Source organism: Pollachius pollachius (assembly GCF_949987615.1).
Source record: "Pollachius pollachius genome assembly, chromosome: 10".
Classification (NCBI taxonomy): Eukaryota; Metazoa; Chordata; class Actinopteri; order Gadiformes; family Gadidae; genus Pollachius; species Pollachius pollachius.
In genome coordinates, this window is record NC_136943.1 from 21,096,516 (window position 1) to 21,120,835 (window position 24,320).

The 24,320-nt window shown below is 46.4% G+C and overlaps 3 protein-coding genes across 8 annotated transcripts; 1 reads left to right on the forward strand and 2 right to left on the reverse strand.

Annotated features, from left to right (window-relative positions):
- Positions 1-5: 5 nt before the first annotated feature.
- Positions 6-3,431, reverse strand: zbtb3 (zinc finger and BTB domain containing 3). The gene is given in 4 exon segments (XM_079744407.1): positions 6-1,793; positions 1,795-1,981; positions 2,258-3,022; positions 3,220-3,431. Coding segments are annotated over 4 exon segments (1,947 nt in total). The 5' UTR covers positions 3,297-3,431; the 3' UTR covers positions 6-875.
- A 349-nt stretch (positions 3,432-3,780) lies between these two features.
- Positions 3,781-11,960, forward strand: trpt1 (tRNA phosphotransferase 1). 6 transcript variants are annotated; one of them, XM_079744417.1, is made up of 7 exons: positions 3,781-3,814; positions 3,986-4,071; positions 4,233-4,314; positions 4,989-5,158; positions 9,239-9,416; positions 10,630-10,686; positions 10,891-11,960. In XM_079744417.1, the coding sequence occupies exons 2-7, from the start codon at positions 4,021-4,023 to the stop codon at positions 11,043-11,045; spliced, it is 693 nt and encodes a 230-aa protein (XP_079600543.1). In that variant the 5' UTR covers positions 3,781-3,814; positions 3,986-4,020; the 3' UTR covers positions 11,046-11,960. The 6 variants fall into 6 exon arrangements, with proteins under 6 accessions (XP_079600543.1, XP_079600540.1, XP_079600541.1 ...); XM_079744414.1 differs by having other exon boundaries at positions 3,787-4,071; positions 4,212-4,314; positions 10,891-11,001; positions 11,424-11,960; XM_079744415.1 differs by having other exon boundaries at positions 3,787-4,071; positions 10,891-11,001; positions 11,424-11,960.
- A 168-nt stretch (positions 11,961-12,128) lies between these two features.
- On the reverse strand, positions 12,129-23,813 carry fermt3b (FERM domain containing kindlin 3b). Its single transcript, XM_079744408.1, has 15 exons — positions 23,660-23,813; positions 22,212-22,336; positions 21,760-21,993; positions 21,162-21,278; positions 20,475-20,643; positions 19,811-19,913; positions 19,078-19,185; positions 18,436-18,570; positions 17,519-17,565; positions 17,116-17,240; positions 15,703-15,809; positions 15,176-15,391; positions 14,176-14,300; positions 13,326-13,467; positions 12,129-12,875 (listed from the first exon to the last, which is right to left on the reverse strand). The coding sequence occupies exons 2-15, from the start codon at positions 22,333-22,335 to the stop codon at positions 12,696-12,698; spliced, it is 1,932 nt and encodes a 643-aa protein (XP_079600534.1). The 5' UTR covers position 22,336; positions 23,660-23,813; the 3' UTR covers positions 12,129-12,695.
- Positions 23,814-24,320: the final 507 nt, after the last annotated feature.

Sequence of the window (24,320 nt, forward strand, 5' to 3'; positions counted from 1 at the left end):
CTCCAACAAGAAGGAGAATTGTAACCATTGTATTAACGGATCAAGGCAATTCGGCAGTAAAACAAAAAGTCCACTTCATTACATCTCGACAGTGTAGGAGGGTAGGAGGACACAGGTTATAGCCAATAAGTACACACCGATAAACAACCTCTAATACAAACATATACTAGCAGTAATACAAAATAGGTCTTAAGCCACATATTATTACACGGTTGCCGTTTGGCATGGGTTTTAATGCCAACCCTTTTTTTTTTTCACACCTTGCGTAAAGCTGAGGGAACACACACACCAAGTTGTCCTCTAGTGAAAAGGTAGCGTTATAGTTGCCTGATTTAATCGGACTGAATTACATTTCACTTCTATACGCCATTAACTTGAGTCCCCCGGTTTGTTCCCCCTTGACGAATAGGAGAAGATGGGGCAAGACCAAGGTTGGGAATAGCCCAGGAGGTATACCGGGTTGGCTGGCAACCACAAGGTTGCTAGTTTGATCCCCGGCTCCTCCTAGCTGAGTGTCGAGGTGTCCCTGACCAGACACCTCACCCTAACTACTCCTGACGCGCTGGCTGTCACCTTGCATGGTTGACTGCCGTCGGTGTGTGAATGTGTGCATTAGCTGTTGTCCTTGTACAGTATAAAAGCCGTTGGCTTTGGATAAAAGCGTCAACTGCAGCGTTCTAAATATAAATTAATGGATTATAGTAAAGCCAACCGCAATTCAGTCCGATTAAGCAGGTTATTAGTGTTTTAGTGTGGACATTTTTTTCGTTAAAACAGCTTCTAAAATGGCATCAGCGTAGACTCAACATAAATAAGTCTCAGTACTGGTGCGTCTGTTTCTGTACATCAGTAATCCATGGTGTACAAAGAGCGTGTTAGCTGAGGGGGGGATGTGAGTGCGAGGGCACGCGTTGTGGCGGCGGAGGCTCCAGCTCCCCCCTGCTCCTCTTGGCCGGGAGGCTGCGGTCGTGGGCCTTGCGTATGTGCCGATACAGGTCCCCCGACTGAGTGTAGCTCCGGTAGCAGTAGCGGCACTCGTACGGGCGCTCGCGCGTGTGAACAATGGCGTGGCGCCGGAGCGTGTAGGCGCACGAAAAGGTCTTGCCGCACACACCGCAGGTCGGCACATCGTCCGGGAAGCCCCCGGCCGCGTCCTGGAAGTCTTGGAAGTCCTGGAAGTAGGAGGGGTGGTCGGAGCCCACCCCGTTGGGCGGGAAGAGGGAGCGGGGCCCGGCGGAGGAGGGCGACAGCGGGAAGGAGAAGTGCTCCCCGGCGCGTTGGCCCATCAGGGGCAGGTGGGAGGAGAGGTAGCGGGCGCCGCCCCCCTCGTCCTGCTGTCCGTCGGGGTCATACTCCCCGTTCAACACCTCCATCGCCAACCCCCCCGTGCCCCCGTCCTCATCGTCTGTCTCGCCCTCGTCCAGGTCTTCATCGGAGATCACGATGGCCTCCACCTTCACCGTCACGCCCTCTCCCACCTGCTGCTCCGCTCGCTCCGCCGCCGCCCTCGCCCCGTCCATCTGAGCGTCGCTATGACCCCCCGCATCCTTCCTACTGCTGGACCCCGTCTCCATGCCGACCATCGCCGGGTTGCCGACGGGCCCCATCGCCATGCCGACCATCGCCGGATTGCCGACGGGCCCAATCACCATGCCTTCCAGCTCCAGGGCACTGCTGGTCAGAGGAGCGAGACGGGGCCCCTGCTCTGACCTGGGGGGGGTCTGGAGGGATCCCGGGCTGAGGGTCCCCAGGGGCGGGGCTTTGTGCTCTGCGTGGGGCTGGGGCGAGGGGGGGGGCGGCGAGCGCCTGGGCTCTCGGGGGCTGCGGGGCCGTCCTCTTGCCCTCCTCCGTGTGCCATGGCTGGCAGGGGTCATCCCGACCCTGGCTGGGGGACGAGAGGACCACCCCCCCGAACCCCGACTGGCTGGCCACGCCCAGAGAGGACGAGGAGGACGAGGAGGAGGAGGAAGGCTGCTGGTTACTGGAGACAGGAGGAGGAACATCATCATCAGATTTGTTTTATCCTAAAATGATCCAAATAGTTACTAGTTTCTTAAAGTTTACTAGTATCGGTAGTTAAGAATAATAAATAATAATATGTTAATAAGCTGGGAAAGTGAATGCAATGTAACAACCATTGCATATTGGCCTGTCACAATCGCAGTCCTGTTCTGCTCCCTCGTGTGTACGTGCCCCCCCCCACAGTGAACTCCTTGGACAGAGTGGAATATTATCAGCAGATCAAACTGGTTCTGACCTGTATGCCTCAGTGGTGCTGCAGGGGCTGTAGAGGCGTTGGCCGCCCAGACCAGGCCGAGCCAGAGCTCCAAACCCGGGGGCGGGCAGCGCCGAGGCCGGCCCCAGAGGGAGCCCGGCCGCGGGGGGGACGGGCGGGGTGTCCATGCCCGGCTGCGTGGTGTCGGCAAGGTCCGGGCTGAAGGGGGCGTGCTCTGGTCCCGGCGCTGCGCGGCTCTCTATCTTCACGCACTCCAAACGACTCTGCTCCATGGTCATGGATGGCGGCGGCGGAGGAGGGGGTTCCCTTGGGGCGCCGCCGCCTCCGCCCCCCGTCTCCGGGATGCCCCGGGCCGCGAAGCTCTCCTCGGAGCGGGTGCTGTCGGCCTCGGCCAGGGGCCCGCGCCGCTGCAGCCGCCTCTTGCACACCCGCACCACCTCATTCATGTGCAGGAAGCTGGCCGCCGCCAGCACGTCCTCCACGGGCATGGAGGGCGACTCCAGCCGCAGCAGGCCCTCGTACACGAAGTCCAGCAGCAGGCTGAAGGCCTCCGCCGTCACGATGTCACTGTCCAGCGTCACCGAGCCCGCCGCCCCGGCCCCGACCCCCGGGGAGTCCGAGTAGAACATGTAGAAGAAGGGCGAGCAGGCGGCCAGCACGGCGCGGTGGGCGGGGAAGCGGGAAGCGCCCACGCTGACGGTGCAGTCGCACAGGAAGCCGCGCTGCCGCTGCAGACGCAGGGCGGACAGCAGCTGCTGGGAGTGCTGGGGGAACTCCATCGGCAGGCTGGGGGACCAGGAACTCAGATAAAGGAATACAGTCCTCCTGCTGTTCTAGATTATGAACGCTGCAGTTGATTCTACGGTTAAGACATCTCAACAAACAGGGCAGATTGAACATAAATAGAGACGAGCAAAAGAGATAAAAATCCCCTTTACGTTCTTCCCCTATCAGTAAGGAACGGTCTCTGTGACTCTTATCACCTATGGAGCCATGGTGACCTGTGTGTAGAAGCCAGAGTGAGATAAAGGTGAGTCCTGAACCCAATGATCCTCGGCATCAAGTACACATGAAACAAATAGAGACAGAAAGATAATAACGCTTAGACCTAGTCCTTTATAGAACTGACGGAATCGTGTTTGAGCTGGAAACAATGATAATAATGTAGTATAATCTGTGTTATACACCGTGTTTACATCCGGACTGAGGAGCTAACAGCAGCCTGTAGGACCGTGTATAGATCTGCTATCCTTCACATTCAGTGTGAAATAGCGCCTAGTCGATTACAGGTGAGTTAATATAAACGTGCGTTACAAAGACCTTTACCTTATTATTCGCTCAGTGCCTTTTCATGTTTTATTCAGCTACCTGGGGAAGGAATTGCTTTCAGGGTAAAAGGTAACTTATTCTGTGGTGGTTGTTCCCGGAGAACGACTGAGCGCCGTGTTGCACAGTGCGCCCTGCTGGTAGAAAAAATGGTAGCGCTGCGCACCACAGAATCCCCCCCCCCCCCCCCCCCCCCCAGGAAGTGGTCATATGCCGGAAGCAAGGATTGCACGTTTTGTTGAAAGTGTTTAGGTGACTTAAACACACTTGAATTATATTGTTTAGTGTTTTAAACCATGTTGTTGTCTATCTGCAGTTATGGACATTTCTGTTAAATGGCTTTGTTCTGGCATTGAATGTAGCCAAAATTGAATGAAGACAATTTTCTATGTTTGAATGTATATCATATGTCATGTCTGTCAGTATGTGTTGGACGTTTGGAAGTGAAACCTTTTGAAATGCAGTGTGACAGAGGAGGAAATTGGAGAAGAGGACGTCGAGGTGGAGAGGTGATGTATATGAAAGAGCATGAAGGATAATTACTTTGCCAAAGTTGACCTATTTAGGCTTCATAAATCTGGTCATTTAGATAAGTATGTGCCTAATTCAGAGCAGAGTGTAACTCGAGTTGGCCTCTCTGTAATGAAAGGGATCCCCCTCCCAACTGCAGGACAGAGATGTGCGCCTGTCAAAGTCCATGTCCTATGCTTTGCGGCATGGAGCCGCCCAGATGGGACTCCACCTGAAAACAGGTCAGACGCTCCAAAGAATGGAATGGATCAATTTTTCTATTATTATATTTTCGGTTCATCAACCATGTGGGCAAGCGCATAACACACATCTGTAGAATAAGTAACACTTTTAATTGACAATTTGTTTTACACTTTTTGGTCATCACACACATCAATGCTTTTAATCACACAAGCAAATTCTGTACAATCTCACCACAGTCTGCAAACATCAGTCTTTATTCTGATAAGCAATCTTCTAATCAAAGATTATTATAAGATAACTTTTTGAAAAAAACTAAAAGAAAGAAGGGTTTATCAAATGGATAGGATAGAGAAAAAGAATCGTGGTTGCAATTCCCTAAAGAACCTATTAAAAAACATCAAAGAGTAGAAATGATGACAGAACAGATAATTGTTCAAGATAACATTTGTTCACATAAGTCAATGGACACCCAATGTGTCTAGTGCACACACAACAAGAACCGGTAAAACATGTTTATATATTACATGTTTATAATAACATGCTCATAATATTCACCCATTACAAAAAACCATAGGAAAATCTATATTCCTGCGTATCAGAAGTGTTTTTATTTATTCATTTTCGCCTGGATGCATTTGGGCTCTCATAGCTGAACTCAGATGAGTTTGACCCCCCTGATATGTATATATATACTGTGTTCTGTTCTGTTCAGATGGCTTCCTATACGTGGAAGACCTCCTGGGTCACCCCCAGTTCCACTCCTACACATTGGACGACGTGGAGAGAGTTGTGGCCATCGATGAAAAGAAGCGCTACAAGCTCTGTCCCCACCCAGAGAACGGCCGTCTACAGATAAGAGCCAATCAGGGCCACTCGTTACAGGTGGGTGGAGCAGTGTGTTGGACCTCTGTGGAGGTCTACCAGGTGGGTGGAGCAGTGTGTTGGTCCTCGGTGGAGGTCTACCAGGTGGGTGGAGCAGTGTGTTGGACCTCTGTGGAGGTCTACCAGGTGGGTGGAGCAGTGTGTTGGTCCTCTGTGGAGGTCTTCCAGGTGGGTGAAGCAGTGTGTTGGTCCTCTCTGGAGGTCTTCCTGGTGGGTGGAGCAGTGTGTTGGTCTTCTGTGGAGGTCTTCCTGGTGGGTGGAGCAGTGTGTTGGTCTTCTGTGGAGGTCTTCCAGGTGGGTGGAGCAGTGTGTTGGTCCTCTGTGGAGGTCTACCAGGTGGGTGGAGCAGTGTGTTGGTCCTCGGTGGAGGTCTACCAGGTGGGTGGAGCAGTGTGTTGGTCCTCTGTGGAGGTCTACCAGGTGGGTGGAGCAGTGTGATGGTCCTCTGTGGAGGTCTTCCAGGTGGGTGGAGCAGTGTGTTGGTCCTCTCTGGAGGTCTTCCAGGTGGGTGGAGCAGTGTGATGGTCCTCTCTGGAGGTCCTCTCGGCACGCCCGCGGATGGCCCTGTTTGTAGACCGCACGTACCTAGTGTCTTCGTACTGTTGTGAATCTGTAATGCAGTGGTTCCCGTGTGACCCGTGTGACCCTATTTATAGTTCTGAACATTTTCCAACCGTAACCTAGCTTTTTGCATCGGCTTCCACACAAAAAGTTTTGACCCGATCAGCATCACTCTGCTGCACTCTAAAGGGATTCATAGTGGATTGTCGTGGCTTTGAATTTTAAGGCAGTCAGGCAGTCATATATATATATATATATATATATATATATATATATATAAATAAAAAAGTTGAATATCTAAAGCTTACGGCAGAAATCTCTTGCGCCCCCATACGCATATCGGGAGACCCCAAGTGGGCTCCCTACACCAAGTTTGGGAACCACTGATGCCCCTTCCTGTATACATTTCATATCTGTTGTATCCGGTGCATAGGTTTTTATAACGTCTGCATTAAGAGGTAACAAAAGTATGTCAAGGAAGACACATTTTATATGGGCTGGAAACACAGAAAGGGGAAATTACTTCAGGCACTTTTGATGGGAATGTATGGCTGCACTATGAAAGGTTACAATCTGCAGTCTCTCTGTCTGATCTGCGTGCGTTCCAATGCCAGAGAATCTTCTGCTGCGTTTGACAAGACCTTTTCAGCCTCCGAGTTGTGTTGTTGTCTAATCCTGTTGTACTTTTTGCATTGCATACATCCATTCACAAGTGAGGAGAGACATGTTTTTTTTGTTTTTACAGGAAAGTATATGTACAACCCTAACCCTGTTCTTGAAACGTCCCCTTAATAGTGAACTCCCTAAACTCACAAGAACCTCAGCTTCTCAGGACTGAGAAGTGGGAAGCAGAAAGAAAAGTAGAACATTCTCAGTTCTCTTTTACTTCGGGCAGCATTATTCGCTACTCTTTATATTATTTTTCCTGCAAAGAAAACAGCTTGCAGATAACTAAACATAACTAAACATCTGATGTAATATCAGCCTTAACATTAAATGTATCCAGATATTTTTCCACTGTTTATTTTTTAATACCTTGAAATTGTATATATCTGTCAGGCAAGACAAACCAAAAAAATAGATTTAGAATAAGATTGTTTCAAAATGGGATTTTAATATTTAAAATAGGTCCATGATGATACTGGGATTACATTTGGGATTAAGGGGGAATTATTCCAGGTGCAACAACCAAGCATTGACTTTTAAAGTGATTTAATATTATATTATATATATTATAACTTAATATTTCCAGTGACTCAATAAATGATCATTCTGATGTCCGTTTGATGATCAATACAGGGGATGATTAGTACATGGATTTAATTTAAATAATGGGACACCCTGGTCTAAAGTTGTGTAAATTGGATAACAGTATTAAATATCAATGAACTAAAATGAAAACCCTTTTCTCCAAAAAGGTTTAAAAACTAAGACGTAAAATGAAGATATATAAGATATATATAATATCAAATAAACATAAATATACCTTAAACATGGGCTAATCAAAACTTTATCTTGCCTATTGGCATATGAAACGCTGTGGCACTTTCTACAACAATTTCTCCCCATAATGACAAATTATTTTGAAAAAATGACCAAAACACAATTACTACCAATAACATTCCTATGCTCCTAAACTTCCAAAATTGCGATGAGACTTCAAGCCCTGTACATCCTAGATGGAAAAAAACATGGCCACAACTTCTTCTCCTTCTGCTATCGATTTATATATTTATTTTTGTTGTCGTGCAATAAAAGTATAGATTAAAGCAAACGGAGCAGTTCTCCCCTACACCCTATATATATATATATATATATATGTGTATATATATGTGTATATATATGTGTATATTTATATATATATATATGTATATATATATACACATATATATATATGGTTTGTGTGCAGAAGCACTCGAATATTCACAGATTTTGTAGCTTTGCAGCTCGTTGCTGTTTCAGTGGCTAGAGAACAGAGGGGCTGTACACAGCAGGCCCACGCATAAACAAGGACTGCTGTCTCCTCAGTCTCAACCACAAGCTCATTTTGTTCTGCTTTTCCTTCAATATAGAATCACATCAGATATATATAGATTTTCTATATTTATTTGTGAACTAATCATTAACCTTGAAATCAATTCTATTTATAATTTCTGGTGCATCGTGTTTGTGTCCTTGATTCTGAGAAAGAGGACGTTTATCAATAGGCTTTGGATTCCCGAAAGGGTCACGGAGCGCAACACAGCGCATATCTATTCATCTATTCCAACAGGCATGTTATTATATGGCCTCTTCGTTTTGAGGGCCATGTGCATCATAATAAATCTGTGTGGGAAAATTGTGTCCAGTGCCTAGACGTCTGGAAGTCACGCTTTGAATGTTACAAGAATATATGAGAGGCGTTTTCTGGTCTCGGGAGGATTTTAGTCCTTCATTTGTCACTAGAGCCTGAGGATGTTGCTTGTGTGAAACCCAATCCTGTCATGAATGAGTCCAGGCTTTGTATGCAGAGAATCTCCCAGGGACTCACCGGTTGGATGGATAAGCCAAGCTTTGTCACTTTGACTCTCTGGCAACTCAATAAGGGGATCACTTTACCTTCAACTGAACAGTGTGCTAATGAATGTAAACTGGTACATTGCTAAACAAATTGGTTGAAGGTTTGCTTTGCTGCAACAAGTGGGTTTTGTACTAAATTTCTTTATCACTTCACAAAAATACAAAATAATATCATTCATGCATTTAATGAATTGGTAGTGTTTCCATCTCCAATCAAACTCAAAATGGATGCTATGTTTCTGAATGAAAGCCCTTGGTTTAGATGTGCTCATATAAAAACGAGGTGATTGGCTTGCACTAACCGACTACACAAAAAGGGTCCAAATCTGGCATCCCATGTCAACTGCAAATGTCAAGCCTGGTAAATAAAAGATATATTGACAGAAACAATTTTTCCCCACTTGTTTCTTCACCTATGTTTTATTCCCTAACAATTCTATCAAGCGTGTTTAGTGGACTTCTGCCAGAACAACACCAGTCTAGTCTTTGTATGGTAACTTCACTTGTTATCTCTATAACAAACTGTAATATTGTTATTATTGCATATATATTTTTTAAAATACATACTTTGTAGTTGTATTGGGACTTTATTCATATTTGGTAATGATATGAGCCTTTTTATATTGATATATTTAATTTAATAAATTAGTTTCTGCTGCAACATTTCCCCCCGGGAATGAGAAGATCAAGCACCCCTCTAATCGTATATCTTTCTAATGTGCTATCTCTGTAAGTCTTCTTTACTTTTTTATTTAATTTCCATTTTCTTACTTTGTAATAATGTTTATCTGTATCATTTATTTTTTATTTTTTATATTTTTAAGTGTCTTAAACTAACGTAGGCTAAAAACACTATGATGCAAACATCAGGTGACTGTCTAAAGCTTGTTTATGTATCTGTCCCTATTCAAATAAACCTTCAATAATTAAAGTAATATTTGTACTCAACGACCCCATCAGGTGAAAGACCTGGAGCTGAGGCCGCTCCTGGCCGGCGCGGCAGACTGCCCCAGCGAGGCGGTCCACGGGACCTACCTGAGCAGGTGGAGCTCCATCCAGCAGCACGGCCTGAGCCGCATGAAGCGCACCCACCTCCACCTGGCCCTGGGGCCCCCAGGGGAGCAGGGCGTCACCAGTGGTGAGTCGCTAGGGCACCCACCTCCACCTGGCCCTGGGGCCCCCAAGGGAGAAGGGCGTCACCAGTGGTGAGTCGCTAGGGCACCCACCTCCACCTGGCCCTGGGGCCCCCAGGGGAGCAGGGCGTCACCAGTGGTGAGTCGCTAGGGCACCCACCTCCACCTGGCCCTGGGGCCCCCAGGGGAGCAGGGCGTCACCAGTGGTGAGTCCCTAGGGCACCTAGTGGCGGTGGGGCCTGTGAGCTGTCCATGCTGTTGATAGATTCATCATATTTCTAAGCTGTTCGTATAGACTCTGCATTGTGTATTTTCGTCGTAGTTGTAATTCTTGAAGTGGAAATCATGGCAGCTTGACAGGTTGGATCAGAGGGTTGAATAGATGGTTTTATTCCAGGATGTAATATAGCGAGGTACAGACTTAGGTAGAATAATCTATAGTGTAGGTGGTGAGGAGCAGTCTCCAGACATGCTCCTTTGCTGGCGATCACTCTTCTAACCGGTTCGGTGCAAGTATTATACAAAAAAAAGGGTTAAATCACAAAAGAACAAAAGCAGTCTCTCCCTTGATAAGGTATATGGTCATGGCTATGACCCAGACTTCCTGGGACCGGCCGTTTGGTTCGTCCTTGTAGTGAGGTAAGCAAATGGAGGAATGTTGGAAATTACACCTCATCAGTTGGAGAGGCACTGGCCTGTCCCCACACTAAGAAATATGAACACAGAGAGACACTGGAGTACACCAAAATTCGACACTACTAATAATTCTACTGCTGTGTGAGAAGGACATGGCTGACATATATCTGAATGTACCGTATCCAATCGTATCTCTGTTTAAGGTGCTGGAGGTAGGCTTTGAGAGTTGTAAAGAGAGAGAGAGCAGAAGTGATCAAGATTTGGAAACCTAACGTCCTCGAATGGGTCCCTCTCCTCTCCACTGCATCTCTCTCTGTGTTTCACCGGTATTCAAATGTGTTGCAACCAATCAAGGACAAGATACCCTGATTGTTTAGAAATGCGCTGTGAGCATTCTTAAATCTAAATGATCTCATACAGAGACAGGTTTAGTCTCCTCAATGCTGACATTTTCATAGTTCCTTTGAATGACACTCAAATATTAGCTCTTAAATCATACCTAAAGCACCTTTCAAGTACAAAAAAAAGTATACATATATATTCCTACACTATCTGTATTCATTATGATTTGCTACCCACCAGGCATGAGGGCTAATTGTGACCTGGCCCTATTCATCAATGTCCCAAAAGCTCTGGCCGGTAAGTGCGAACACCATCCACACAACACATCCCATTATGTTTGCAGCTAATGACTTCTTTAAGAGGCCTTTATCACAGGTTCAGGTTCAGGGCACTGACATTACACTCTCATCCGTAATTATCTCCATGAGCTCCACTGCGATAAGGCCTTTGACATGTGCATACCAGCGTGCTTCATTTAGCGTTCCTTTTCTTTGTTTTTAGACGGTATCCAATTCTTCTGGTCAGAGAACGGAGTGCTACTGACCCCAGGGGACGCAGAGGGAAGACTCCTGCCCAAGTACTTCAGCCAGGCCCTCCAGCTGAGGCCCACAAGTAAGACCCCGGGCCCCCGCCGGGCTTCAGGATGGTTGGGATGAGCAGCTTCTTTAAAGGGATGATATCATGCTTTTTCGACCTTTCCCTTTGCTTTAGTAATATGACTTATGCATGCATGTTTTACGTCTGCTAAGCTCGAAAGATCTAAGTCCGAGCCAGGGGCAGTATTGGCGCCCACAGAGAACGCCCCTCTATAAGTGTGTGAAACAGCTCGTTTAACCTCAAACTTTACTTCAGTTTGCTTCCATAACAGAGAAAGGGAAGTTGGTTTTGCAGAAATTAGCAGTTTGAGAATAATAAGGGGTTTTCTAACACACAGGCATTAACCCTAAAAAAGCATGATACGGGATCTTTAATAGGCCCAGGAATGTAATGTCTGACAATGGCTTCATCGGTGTGTTTCTGTGTACTTGTTTCAGGAAGCGTCTTGCCCCTGCACTAGTCTGGGAGACGGAGACCAGGAGGCTGGAGGAGGTTGCAGTACGCAGCCGACCCCGGCTGAAGACGGCAGCGGGCTCCGTCGGCTCTTTGCTGCATAGAAATGATAAAAACTAAATGATAATAGATTATGGACTTCCTTCTGACAAATGTAAATCGCTTTGGATAAAGGTCAGCTAAATGCCCTGAATGTAAATGTAAATGGACAATAGATAATGGAACATGGCAAGAATTAAATTATGTAAGAGGTCTCATTCTATGTCTATCTTCAAGGAGCTTCACATCGGTAGTTTGGGTTTAAAATGTAACTTTCTCTATGCTTGCCAACTTAATCGTTAACCCTGACGGGCGTTAAATCCTAACCCCTCATCCCTAACCCTAACCCTTTGTCTGTGTTCGCCAAAGAGGGAAAACATATCTTTATGTTGATGTGATCAACATTGAGGGAGAATGGCTGTTGGAAGCACGTACTATAGTGGCACTAATGTGGCCGACTATAGTCAAAGAAACACACCCAATGACATGAGGCCAGAGAGTAAGGCACAAAAAGACGGACGGTTTGACAGATGAACACAGGATGTTCACCAGATTGGGAGCAGGCGGACATTGTGGGTTTATTCGCTAACAGACTTCCACAACTGTTACTCCAAGATACAGCGGGGCCAGGAAGATAGTGGATAACAACCTCCTCAAAGCTTCCTGTACAGTAAACCACCCGAAACTGGGGCTGTGAATAACAAAGTGACTGCCTTAATTATTTATTAAAGGAGAATGACTTGTACAATGATTGCGTTTAATAAGCATAGGTTTGGACTCATCCACTGATTAGATCAAATGTGGGACAAATTCTTTAACAAAGATATCAGTTGTATTTCAAACCCAGTATTTCAGACAGTATCTAAACACTTGCCAACTCGCACTTCTATTGGCACATTGGTCAGCCACCTTCAGTTGGCAGAGCCTCAAAGAATTAAATTACTTGAAAATGATTTTTAGAAGAGCCAAAAGATTGTTTGTGTGATAATTGATCAAGCGGCCTCTATCCCTCGTAGGTTGGCCATATGCACCCAGAGACAGCTAAGTCGCTCTCTACTAGCCACAGGTTGCTGGCCCCCAGAGCTCCCATTCGGCTGAGACAAAGGGGAACGCGGGGCCGTTGTGTGGCCCCTGCCTCACCGGGCCTAATAGGGCCCCACAGGGCCTAAAATAGAGCCTCATAGGGCCAGACAGGGCCTCATAGGGGTCTCAGGGCCTCAGAGGGCCTCATGCCCCCCCGTCAGCTTGTGGAAGAGCTCCTCATTAAGGGTGTCGCTCTGCTCCCGCGTCCGCGTGGACATGAAGATGTAGCCCCCGATGAACTCGTGGACGATCTTGCAGTCGGCCGTCACGCAGCTGAAGGCGATGTTCACGTTACCGTCGAACTCGATGGCCACCTGGGGAGCAGGGAGACGGTTAGAGCAGTGAGACAGTTAGTGGAGAGCAGTTAGACGTTTAGAGCAGTGAGACGGTTAGAGCAGTGAGACAGTTAGTGTAGAGCAGTTAGACGTTTAGAGCAGTAAGACGGTTAGAGCAGTGAGACAGTTAGTGTAGAGCAGTTAGACGTTTAGAGCAGTGAGACGGTTGGAGCAGTGAGACAGAGCAGTGAGACAAATATCAACAAAAGGTTTCTGTAGCTCTAACAGTCAGTAATAGCAGCAAAAGATATATTGTATGATATATTGTAATAGTGCAAAATATATATATTGTAATAGTTCAAAAAGTCAGTCTGAAGGTCAGAGTTCAGAGTCCAGAGTGTTTTTTTTGGGGGGGGGGGGGGGGGGGGGGCAGAGAGGAGGGGCTGGGAGAGAGTGGAGAGGATCGGGGAGAGAGGGGCGAGGCGTCACCTGTCGTATGTCCCAGTTGACGTTCCACTGGCGCATGTTGTTGTAGCGCCAGGTCCGGACCACGTCGCCCACCCCCAGGTCGATGCGGATCAGCCGGTTGGGGGCGATGCCCAGCACCTCGTCCTTCCTGCTGCCCTTGAACCTGGGGGAGGACAGACATCCAGTGACGTGAGCTTTTCAGCTTTACCTCCAAAGCGCTATGTGATGGGAGCTTGTTTGATTATGTGTTGCTTGTGGACTTGGCTATCCTAAACTGAATCTGTTCTCGTGGAAAGAGAGGGTGAAATGCTACTGAATCCAGAGTAGTGCGGCGAAGACAGATAATGCCTTCCAATGAATTTCAATGGAAACACATATTACATATTTGGCTGCTGCAGTAACTGAGCGAGTGAGATTGATCTGAAAGTCGATATCACATTAAAATCTTTAAATCCTTGTGGTGAAGTTACAAAGTGCCGGTGCTTTTGAATTGTTACGTCCAATATAATTATAGACCGCTAACTCAATTCCATTTCTTACTACATTTATTTCATCATTGCGTGTTCAGCATGACATATTATTTTACATCTAATCATTCTCCATCGGCAGAGCTATTCTCACAAAGTACCCTGAGAAGAGAGAGGCCCTCTGTACTTCATTGAAATGTTTTTGCAATAGCCACATATATTTGTGAAGTCTTAGAATAACAAGCTGCAGATAAGTTGTTTATTTCTCCCTCACAGACTGCTTGGCCATTCGACTGGTTGAATCCCCATTTTAAACCGCTGAAAAATGTATCCAATTCATCCAATATAGAACACAGATACAAAAAGGTCTTGGGGAAAAACAGAAGGAACCGGAGGAGTAGTACCTGACGACCACGTAGGAGAGGCCGAAGTCCGGCAGCGCCTGCCAGATCTGCAGGAAGCGGAGCAGGGCGTCGTTCCAGGAGAGCTGGGCCACATTCTGGTAGGCCTCCAGGATACGTTGGGTGAGCTGGGAGCAGGAACATCAGGAGTACATTTACATTTAGGAGATTCTGCTGACGATTTTATCCAAAGCGACTTACAACCCTTCATTCACACATTCACACAACGACGGGGGAGTCAGCCATGCAAGGCGACAGCCAGCTCGTCGGGAACAGTTAGGGTGAGGCGTCTCGCTCAGGGACACCTCGACACTCCGCTAGGAGGAGCTGGGGATCGAACTAGCAACCTTCCGGTACAAGTCAACCCGCTCTCCCTCCTGAACTACTGCCGAAATCCACGCAGATCCTTCTGCAGGGACAATGTAGTCGGTGCGGATGTTAGTCGCCTTCGTTTAACACACTCTGTAGTGTCAGTGTTCGGTCTCATCCAGCCCCACGGTATTGTGCGTTGTAGTGGTGTAACACGCCTACAACCTATAGGGGTTTCAAAGGAGAGAAGCAGGACTATACTTCCAGTTCTGTGAGGTGAACACAACTCCCCTGGTCCCCCACCGAGACCCCCAGAGTGAAACCCCCTGAATCCCTGCTCCCTGTAGTGCAGGGGTCACCAAACTTTTTGAACCTGAGAGCTACTTCATGGGTACTGAGTCATACGAAGGGCACCCAGTTCTAGTTATATATTACTATTAATGATTAACAATACTCATCTTTGTGAAGACATGTTAATTAATTAAGTCATGTTGATGATTTCTCACAATAATTATCAACAATGCCTTAAAAAAGGTGAGAAAGAGTTGTTCAAGAATGAGTAGTGCTATTTTTAGAACAGGCCTGCGGGCGCCTCATATGGTCCTTGCGGGCGCCATGGTGACCGCAAGGACCCCTGCTGCAGCGTCTAAGCCTCGGTTTGTGTGTGAGGCCCAGAGGTGTGTCGGGGGGGCACCTGCTTGGCCTTGTACTTCTTCTGGTAGCGCGGCGAGACCAGGCTGTGGGGGTTGATGGTGTCGTCGGCGGCAGGCGCCGAGCTGTTGCCGTGGGTCTTCTGCATGGCCAGGAAGGAGCGGATGCTCTGGATCTCGCTCTGGAAGCTGCTGTCGGCCAGGCTCCGCCCCATGGACGCCAGCCGGCACGCCGCCATCCAGTGGGCGTACTGCTCCTCCTGGGAGAGGGGAGGGACTGAGACGTCACTCTGCTGTCTCATTAGTTCAGAGCATTGTCCCGTGACACAAGGGTCAGTTGGACCATGAGGCAGGCGACTCGGTACACTTGGTGTGTTTGCATTGGATGGCCTTCACAGAGAGGTCCGGAGACGGAGAGTGAGGAGAGTTATAATGTGAGAAGAAAAGAGGATTCAGGTTGTTCTGCGCTTGGTTGAAGGCCACGGTGTGTGGTTGAATGTTGTGTATAAACCATGTGTGCCTGGGTTTGGTGTTGTGTATAAACCATATGTGCCTGTGTTTGGTGGCTTACGTTCTCGCAGCGCAGGTAGAATTCGGTCATGCCCTCCGGGGCCGGGATCAGGAGCCGGATGAGGAACTTCTGTCCGGCCACGTTGACGTCTGGGGCGACCTCGCAGCCTGGCGAGAGGGACGTCGTTCACACATCAGCACTTAATTTACAGTCCAATTATTCTTCTTATTGAAGAAGCACTCAGTAGGATTGTCCTGTTTTTGTGCTGATTATAAGAGTTCACCTTTTTCATTGGCGTTTTGTGCGATCATGGAAAGGACGGTGGAGGGGCCAGGAAAGTGGACTTTGTAAGAGATTTCTGAATTAAACCTGACTCGCTTAGGCTTATCGCCTAAATCAGTGGTTCTAAACCATCGGGCCGCGGACCTGCCTGGGCCATGGACCATTGGCCACCGAGCCACAGAGATTTAGAAATAAAGCCAAAAATATAACGTTTATCGAAAAATGTTCTTACATAGAATTGAAATATTTTATTATGATATTATATAGAGAGGTGAGGATTATATTCTATCATTATGTAAAGGATCCCTACAGAGAAGTAAAAGGTGTTTCTTTTACTTTCGCTTGATCTGGTCTATTTGTTATTTTGTCCAACCAAGTCTCTGTCAAGGAGAAGTCTGGCCTTGAAATCTTGTTGTTGAGTTTTTTCCCTACTGTCATTACAATCTCTCCTTCAACTGAATCTTTTAGATATCACTAAGCTACGTTTGAAGTAGTCCAACACAACAACTCTCTCCCGCTCTCACTCACATTTCCAATGTTCTTTGCAACAACTCAACTCTCGTAAGACTTCTCCTCGAGCAAGACTTGGTTTTACACAATAAGAAACAGAGCTTGTCAAGAGAAAGGTTAAGAAACAAGTTGTATTTATCTGAGTGGATCCTTTCATAATGATGTAAAAAAGAAAATAACTTTTAGAGAACGTACATAGATGGGGGGCAATTGCCCCAACGGATTACATTGTCCCCCTTACTCGCAGATTAGGGCTTCATTGTTATCCCTCGATACTGGATCAATTTCAGAAATTGTGATCTGCATTAGCTTCATTAGCCGCCTCAGGCTAATGCTGTCCACATTAGCCTCTTAGGCCCAAAATGATCAGGATATCCAGAAGTTTTCACAGTGGTTGAGCCACCATGCCACCCCAGTGAATTCAACTTCAGTTACAAGTGCAGTTGCAACCTGAAGAATGGTGTAGTTGTGGGGAAGGTGAGTGTTTGAGGGGTATTCAGTACAGCTGTTCTCCACTAACAGTGCCATAACGGCCTTCGTTATATGTACATCCATTTGTACAATCTTTGAATCCTACACAGTTCCCCTTTAGGTTAGAAGCAGCCTTTATCATGTAGATAACCTGGAGTAAAGTGGAATATGGTATCAGCCTGTGAGAGGCAGTCCTCATGTTCTCCTTACCTTTGAGGTGGATCTGTCCGATGGGCTCTCCCACGCTCTCCTCTTTGCTCTTGAAGTAGGAGATGCCGGTGTCTTGGAACTTGAACCAGTATTGTTTGTAGCCCTTCAGGGTCAATCTCTTGGGCCTGGAAGTACGACACAAGTCAAACCCAGCGGGTTTCATGGAGCACAGTGTCTATGTGTCTTGTGTTGTTCACTTTCTGCTGCCTCCAATCCCTAAAGCCTTATCTATATCATAAGAATATCAATATTCTTATATCCATATCTTTCCAACCCATCTTTCTGCACATATCCGTTTGCTAATTATTCCTTTAACGCTTTTCACAGTAAGACAAATGGATGGATAACTTAGAAAAAAATCTTATGAGCATTGTCATGAGATATTACAGAATGAGAATCTTACCGGAATATTTTCAGATAGTCACAAAGTTCTGGTGCTGCCATGTTGTCCTGTATTAAATCAAGAAGAAAACATAACCTAGAGACACTCATCTGAGACACACACCTTTTTAGAGTGATCAATCTGAACCTTAGCTTAAAGGACAAATCCGGTGTAAAATGGATTTGGGATATGTTTGGTATGATAACAAGTTGGAATGTTCGTTTTGGAGCAAAAAAGCACATATAGACGCATTCTTCAGTGGGCTGTTTTTAGCCGATTCTATCAAAACGCTATAAACTTGGAACGATAGGGGCATGTGTTATGGTAAATACTAAATCGCTATTTTAAACCACTTAAAAGACCATTATTATACTACCAAAGAAGTGTCGGGCTACTTCTAGCATTTTAAATGGTTTAAAATAGAGATTTAGTTTTTACCACAACAAATGACCCCATCGTTCCAAGTTTATAGCGTTTTGGTAGAATCGGCTAAAAACAGCCAACTTAAGAATTTGTCTATACACGCTTTTTTGCTCCCAAACGAACATTCCAACTCGTTATCATACTAAACATATCCCAGGTCCATTTTACACCGGATTTCCCCTTTAACTGGGCCACGTCTTGATGCATTATTATGTATCGCTATATACAATATACGACTAAAATATGAAAACCTTGAAATTGTTATTCAACTAAAACCGGCAAACTACAAGAAAATATACCAAATAATTCTCAACAATGCCCATGCATTTATGCATTCATCCATTCCTGCACATATTTCTCAGCAGGGTAGGAAACAGGAAACTCTCAAACATATATTTTTCATAAAGCTACCACAACAAAAGCTCAAATCCAGGGATTTCAAATCCTTCTCTTTCCAGTAGTCGATCTGTATTCTGAATCTACACTTCTGCAAGCAGCTCTCCAAGATGTCTTACCAGCATGTCGTTGGCGGTGTTACTGTCCCCGTCCATCTTGACCTCCAGGGACAGCAGGGCCGTCTCCAGGTCATCCATGGCCGCGTTGGAGCTCACCGTTTGGGGCTCCGACAGCGAGCGCTTGCTGATGTGGTACTTGAACACACAAAGGGATCCTATGGTCATTATTTAGCTAATTGATTCATTTTTTTTAATTCAATTCATTTATATTTTCATGGCTGTTTCATGCGATCATGGAAAGGCCAGTGGAAAGTGGACTTTGTAAGAGATTTCAGAATTTAACCTGGCTCGCTTAGGCCTATCGCCTAAATCAGTGGTTCTAAACCACCGGGCCATGGACCTGTCTGGGCCATTGGCCTCCATTTGAAAAATGTACTTCCATAATGTGGTACTGGAACACACAAAGGCATCCTCAGGTCATTATTTTGCTAATTGATTCCTTTTGGAAGGTACCATTTGGTTTAAATGCTTTCATTTTAATTCAATTTAATTCAAAAATTCATAACATTTTCTGGATTTGAGGTGACGAAGATGATACTCTGAAACCTGTTCCTCTTCCACCTCAGATGTTTGCTTTGAGAACCATCATATTTCAGGACCAATAGTAACCCTCTCAGAGTGTGTTCAGTGGTCCCTGCTCACCTGCAGCGCCCCGAACAGCATCATCTCCTCCTCAGTACAGTCAACGTCCTCCAGCAGGATGGCCCAGCGGGCCTGCTCGTACAGCTGGGCGAGACGCACCGCGTCATACTAGAGAGAGTGAGAGTGAGAGTGACAGAGAGAGAGAAAGAGAGGGGGGGGAGGGGTGGAGGGAGAGAGAGAGAGAGAGAGAGAGAGAGAGAGAGAGATGGAAGGGAAGAGAGAGAGAGAGAGAGAGAGAGAGAGAGAGAGAGAGAGAGAGAGAGAGATGTAAGGGGGTAGAGAAAGTTAGAGCCGGGGAGAGAGAGATTGAGAGGTGGAGGAGGAGGGGGAGAAAAAGAGAGGGAGTGGGGGAGAAAGAGGGAGAGAGAGAGAGAGAGAGAGAGAGAGAGGTCATTTGACAGATGCTTTTATCTGTAACGACAAACAGAAAAGATGCAAACGCTGCAACCAGCTCATCTCATCCATGATGCTATTAGTGATCGCTCCTAATTGTACCCTTCAGTGATTGGTTAATCACTGTCACAACATTGATTGCAATGTACATTTAGTCAATAGTACACACACACACACACACACACTCACAAACACACACACACACACACGCACACACACAACAATATTACCCTTCACACACAAAGAATACATCGCACACTTGTAAAGCAACATTGAGTACATACAACAAATCCATAGAGTGCACACACACACACACACACACACACACACACACACACACCAGGGGCTCGAGGCTGTGGAAGGTGGAGTACTTGAAGCGTAGCCACAGCCGGTCGTTCTCCTGGACCCCTTGCTGCAGCAGGGAGCGGGAGGAGTCCAGCCACCTGTAAGAACATGGGTTACCATGGTGAGGGAGGGGCGACTTCAGGGGGGATATCAAACACACATGTGGAACTGGGTTTGTGTTATGCTATATATCCTGTGTTTGAGTGACATCACAAGTGGGAGTGTCCACATATATGTGTGATGGATAGATCAGCAACGTTTGCTACACTCCACTGGGTAGGCTGGTAGGATGATCTATCCATCATACATCTAGATGGACACGCCCACTTGTGATGTCATAGAGCACAGGAAAAGGCAGATTTTCAAAGGCTTGTAATCGGTAATTACGCTCACATCTGGTGGCAAAATATTGTGTGTGTGTATGTGTGTGTGTCTGTGTGTTTGCGTGTCCCTATGTGTGTGTCTATCCACGCCTCTGACCGCCACTGTGATGGGGGCCTTGTCCACCACTACTGGCTATATGTTATTTAGTGTGTGTGTGTGTGTGTGTGTGTGTGTGTGTGTGTGTGTGTGTGTGTGTGCGTGTGTGTGTGTGTGTGTGTGTGTGTGTGTGTGTGTGTGTGTGTGTGTGTGTGGTGTGTGTGTGTGTGTGTCCCCACCTGCTGTTGATGTGTGCCTTGTCCACCACGCTCGCGGCCCGGTACTGCTTGCTGATGAGCTCGGGCAGGGGGGCGGGCTGGGGCACCGATAGCATCCGGTACACGGCCTCCGTCTGGGGGGAGTCGGCGAAGTGGGCCGGCATGCCGTTGTACAGGCAGGCCTGGGACACTGGGGAGACATGGGGGGGGGGCGTTTGCTATGGTAACAATACTGGCCCAACTCAGCGGGCAACAGGACGGCTCCACCGCACACAGGAAGTAAGTAAATAAAGAAATACATATACATTCTAAATACGTATATAGCTTAACTTGTCTAATTAAATAATTAACCTGCCTTCAAACTTGTAAATGTTATTTTATTACGTCAATGTCACCGCAAGTAGCAAATGGTATTAAACTGATATGTATATCAGTTTTGTATTGTGAAACATTTCAACAAGCTCGTAGCTTTAAATGAGCTAAACATATCTCTATTCAATGCTGATCAATAGTGTTTTCAATAATGTTAACAATAAAATTGCATCCTATAACTGATATATATTCGTACATTGGTAATCCTTAACTTATAAGAAATACAAAACTAACCTAAAAATCATGGATGTATGATAAGAACCATATACACATAGTACCTATAGTTCTATGTACGATAAGAACCATAAACACGGTGCTGATGGTTCTAGTGTGTACCTGACGTGAGGGGCACCTCTGTGAGGTCGTAGACATCGTCCAAGGCGTCTCTCTCCTTCTTCTTCTTCTTCTCCTCCAGAGGGCGGAGCAGGGACAGCTCCTCTGGGTGTCGGACGTCTGAGGAACACCAGCAGACAAGCGGGGGTTCAGCCAAAGACATTGGTTTATGTATGCAAACATACACAGTATGTATACTTAACTATGCTGCAGATTATTGTCCCGACACATCTCTGAAATCTCAGTCCTGATCAATTTGAAAACGATTCTTCAGGTTTGAAATATGACAAGTATTTTGAGTCTGTTACACTTTTAATTATATGAAATTAATATACTTATAAAATGAATAAACTACTATCGATATGGTATCTTCAAATTCCATTTCGGAGGCTTATCTCGCAGAAAATGGAGACCAAATATCTGCCATCACTGACTTAGACTTCAGCCTGTTGGAGAAGTCTGAGAGGAGGCCAGTGACGGGGACAGACAGGCAGACAGACAGACAGACAGACGGACAGACAAACAGAAAGACCAGAAGCCAGGACTAAAGGAACAGGAGCAGCGGGAATGCTACAGCCAACCACATCCACCCCGGACTCACTCAGCATCCTACAGATGCCCAGCACGGCGCGGAACACGGGCCCTGAGAAGCAGGCCCGCAGCCTGAGGGTGGCACCGTTGGGCAGGCCCAGCCTCAGGGGCTTATGCTGGGGCATGAAGACCAGGCTAGCGTCGGCGTGGATCCCACACTTCTCCAGGGTCCAGGAGCTGCGCAGCAGCCACTGCTGCTTCTGCTCCCACCACAGGGCATGGTCGGACCAGTCACGCTTTATCTCTGAAGGGTGGGTGGGGGGGAGGGGGGGGGGGGGGTGATGAAAAGGTCACAGGGTTAACTGAAATAGTGGTTTTAATGGTGAATTTTCTCCTTTGAGTGTAAGCAGCTTCTCCAGATTGAAAGTGAGATGAAAAACACAGAGATTTCCCCAAGTAAGAATAAAGTCAGACAGGCAGACAGACGATCAGACAGACAGATAGCGGGCGAGGAGGGCTCACGTGTCTTCTCCACAAGCTTGAGGATGACGCCCCCTATATGAAGGTCAGAGGTCACACTGATGGAAAGGGCGGGGGCCTCTGAGCCCAGCTCCTCCACAGTGACTGATAAGTCCCAGTCTGCCATCCTGTAGAGAGAGAGAGAGAGAGAGAGAGAGAGAGAGAGAGAGAGAGAGAGAAAAAGGAGAGGAGAGAGCATTAAATGACCATGTTAGAGAAACATCAGGCTTTAAGACATTACAGTCATATACTGCCAAAACACAACAGAAATACACCAATTCCAACGCCTCGGGAACAATATTTTTTCCACCAATAAAATATATCAATTTTAAGTTGAAATCTCATGCTAACTAATATCCAATTGTTTTGGCTAAATGAACATCTTGCCTTTTATCATGTTGCATCGATAAAATTCATGAATGTCCAATTGAATCCGACCATGCCATCGCTTCAAGCTCAACAGGAAAGAGATAATACAAAATAAAAATGGTTACTAACACTAAATAACTGAATAAAACAGAACCACACCTCAAAAGACTAACAACAAGGAAGCTAGTGAGGATTGACACATGGATAGGAACACGCCGTGAACAGACACACAAACACACACACACACACACACACACACACACACGCGCATACACACACACTTTCCATTTGTGAATAATCACCACGGACACATGCTTCTGCTTTTCACCCCCTTGCAAAAATGTTTTTCCAATTGATCCTTTAATTAAATAATTGAATACCTGTGTGTGTGTGTGTGTGTGTGTGTGTGTGTGCATGTGCATGTGTATGTGTTGCGTTTAAATGTGTGTGTGTGTGTGTGTTTGTTTGTGTGTGTTTGTGTGCTTGTGTGTGTGTGTATGTGTGTTGCATTTGTGTGTGTGTGCATGGAGAGATCAAGGGAGAGACTTTCCAGGACTCTATCCATACTGGTTGATCATCAACTTGTTCTGAGTTAAGTGTGACACTGATATTCGCTTCAGCTAATCCCTGAGCGTTTTCAAAACACGCATTAGTTTTACCAGACCAGAATGTCTTCTTTGAAACCTACACAGCAATGAACGCCCTCCTCGCCAGGGCTTGAAACAAGCTGCAAACGTAAGACCACGCAATGTGCAAGACCTCTGTGTGGTTCATTTTGCAAACAGCCCCAACCTACTTAGCTTCTCTCTCTCTCTCTCTCTTTCTCTCTCTCTCTCTCTCTACATCTGTCTGTGTGTCTCTCTACGTCCGGCTGAGGAGCTGAGAAGTAGAAATTGATGGTGACATGACGAGATCACTGGTTCTGGATCCAGTACAGGTGACTTTTTCCAACCACACCCCTCTGGCTCATCAACCCCCCCTCCCCTCGTCCCCCCCATCTCTCTCTTTCTTCTAGATAGTATTTCTCTCTTGTTCTCTCTCACACACAAACAAACAAACCAAAAAAACAAAGAACGGTTTACCGTCAAGCTCCTCCGTCGGTGATGATGCTATAGGAAGCCCCTTGTCTCTTCTACCCTGAAGGTCACCGGGTATAAATGTACTAAAGTGTTGTTCTGCCGCTGTGAGCTCGCCTTCCTTCTCCCCTTGTGTGTGGGAGTCCTGAGGTCGGTGTCACTCCTGTTAGGCAAGTGCCTGCGGTGTCAGTTCTGTAAAAAAAAGAAAGGTTCCTCTTTGCCTATTTCCGGCGGGCGGAAGTGCAAGCGAGATGTGTGTTCACAGTTTGACTGAGCTGTAACTGACTAATTGTGCGCCAATGTGGGGGATGTAGTCGGATGCAGTGTGTTACATTTGTGATAATGCGTGAGGCTTCGTCAAAGGGCAATGCATACTAGCACACACAAGCCACACACACATTCATCACAGAAAAAGTGCTATTAATATGAGCTCTACTTTCCATTTCTCAGATAATAAATAGTAGAATGGAGGTGTTGTCATTTTCACCACAGATTCTGGGAGCTTTGTGTTGAAACATCATCATCATCATTTTGCCAGTAGTAGCTCTACACCTTTCATGACTGTTTAGTGTAATTCATGTCTTTCCTGTGTGCATCCCAGATTTTCTTTATTGAACTGCATTCCACTTATTGCCTTAAATGTATGCTCTTTTGAATGAACACTATA

Coding starts and splice junctions, on each gene's coding strand:
- trpt1 (XM_079744412.1), top strand. CDS start 3,970: ATGTCATGTCTGTCAGTATGTGTTGGACGTTTGGAAGTGAAACCTTTT. Junction 5,159..9,238: donor ATCAGGGCCACTCGTTACAG/GTGGGTGGAGCA, acceptor CGACCCCATCAG/GTGAAAGACCTGGAGCTGAG. Junction 10,687..10,890: donor TGTCCCAAAAGCTCTGGCCG/GTAAGTGCGAAC, acceptor CTTTGTTTTTAG/ACGGTATCCAATTCTTCTGG.
- fermt3b (XM_079744408.1), bottom strand. CDS start 22,335: ATGGCAGACTGGGACTTATCAGTCACTGTGGAGGAGCTGGGCTCAGAG. Junction 17,566..18,435: donor ACACCGCCAACGACATGCTG/GTAAGACATCTT, acceptor GATTTAATACAG/GACAACATGGCAGCACCAGA. Junction 14,301..15,175: donor AGAAGTACAAGGCCAAGCAG/GTGCCCCCCCGA, acceptor TCCTGCTCCCAG/CTCACCCAACGTATCCTGGA.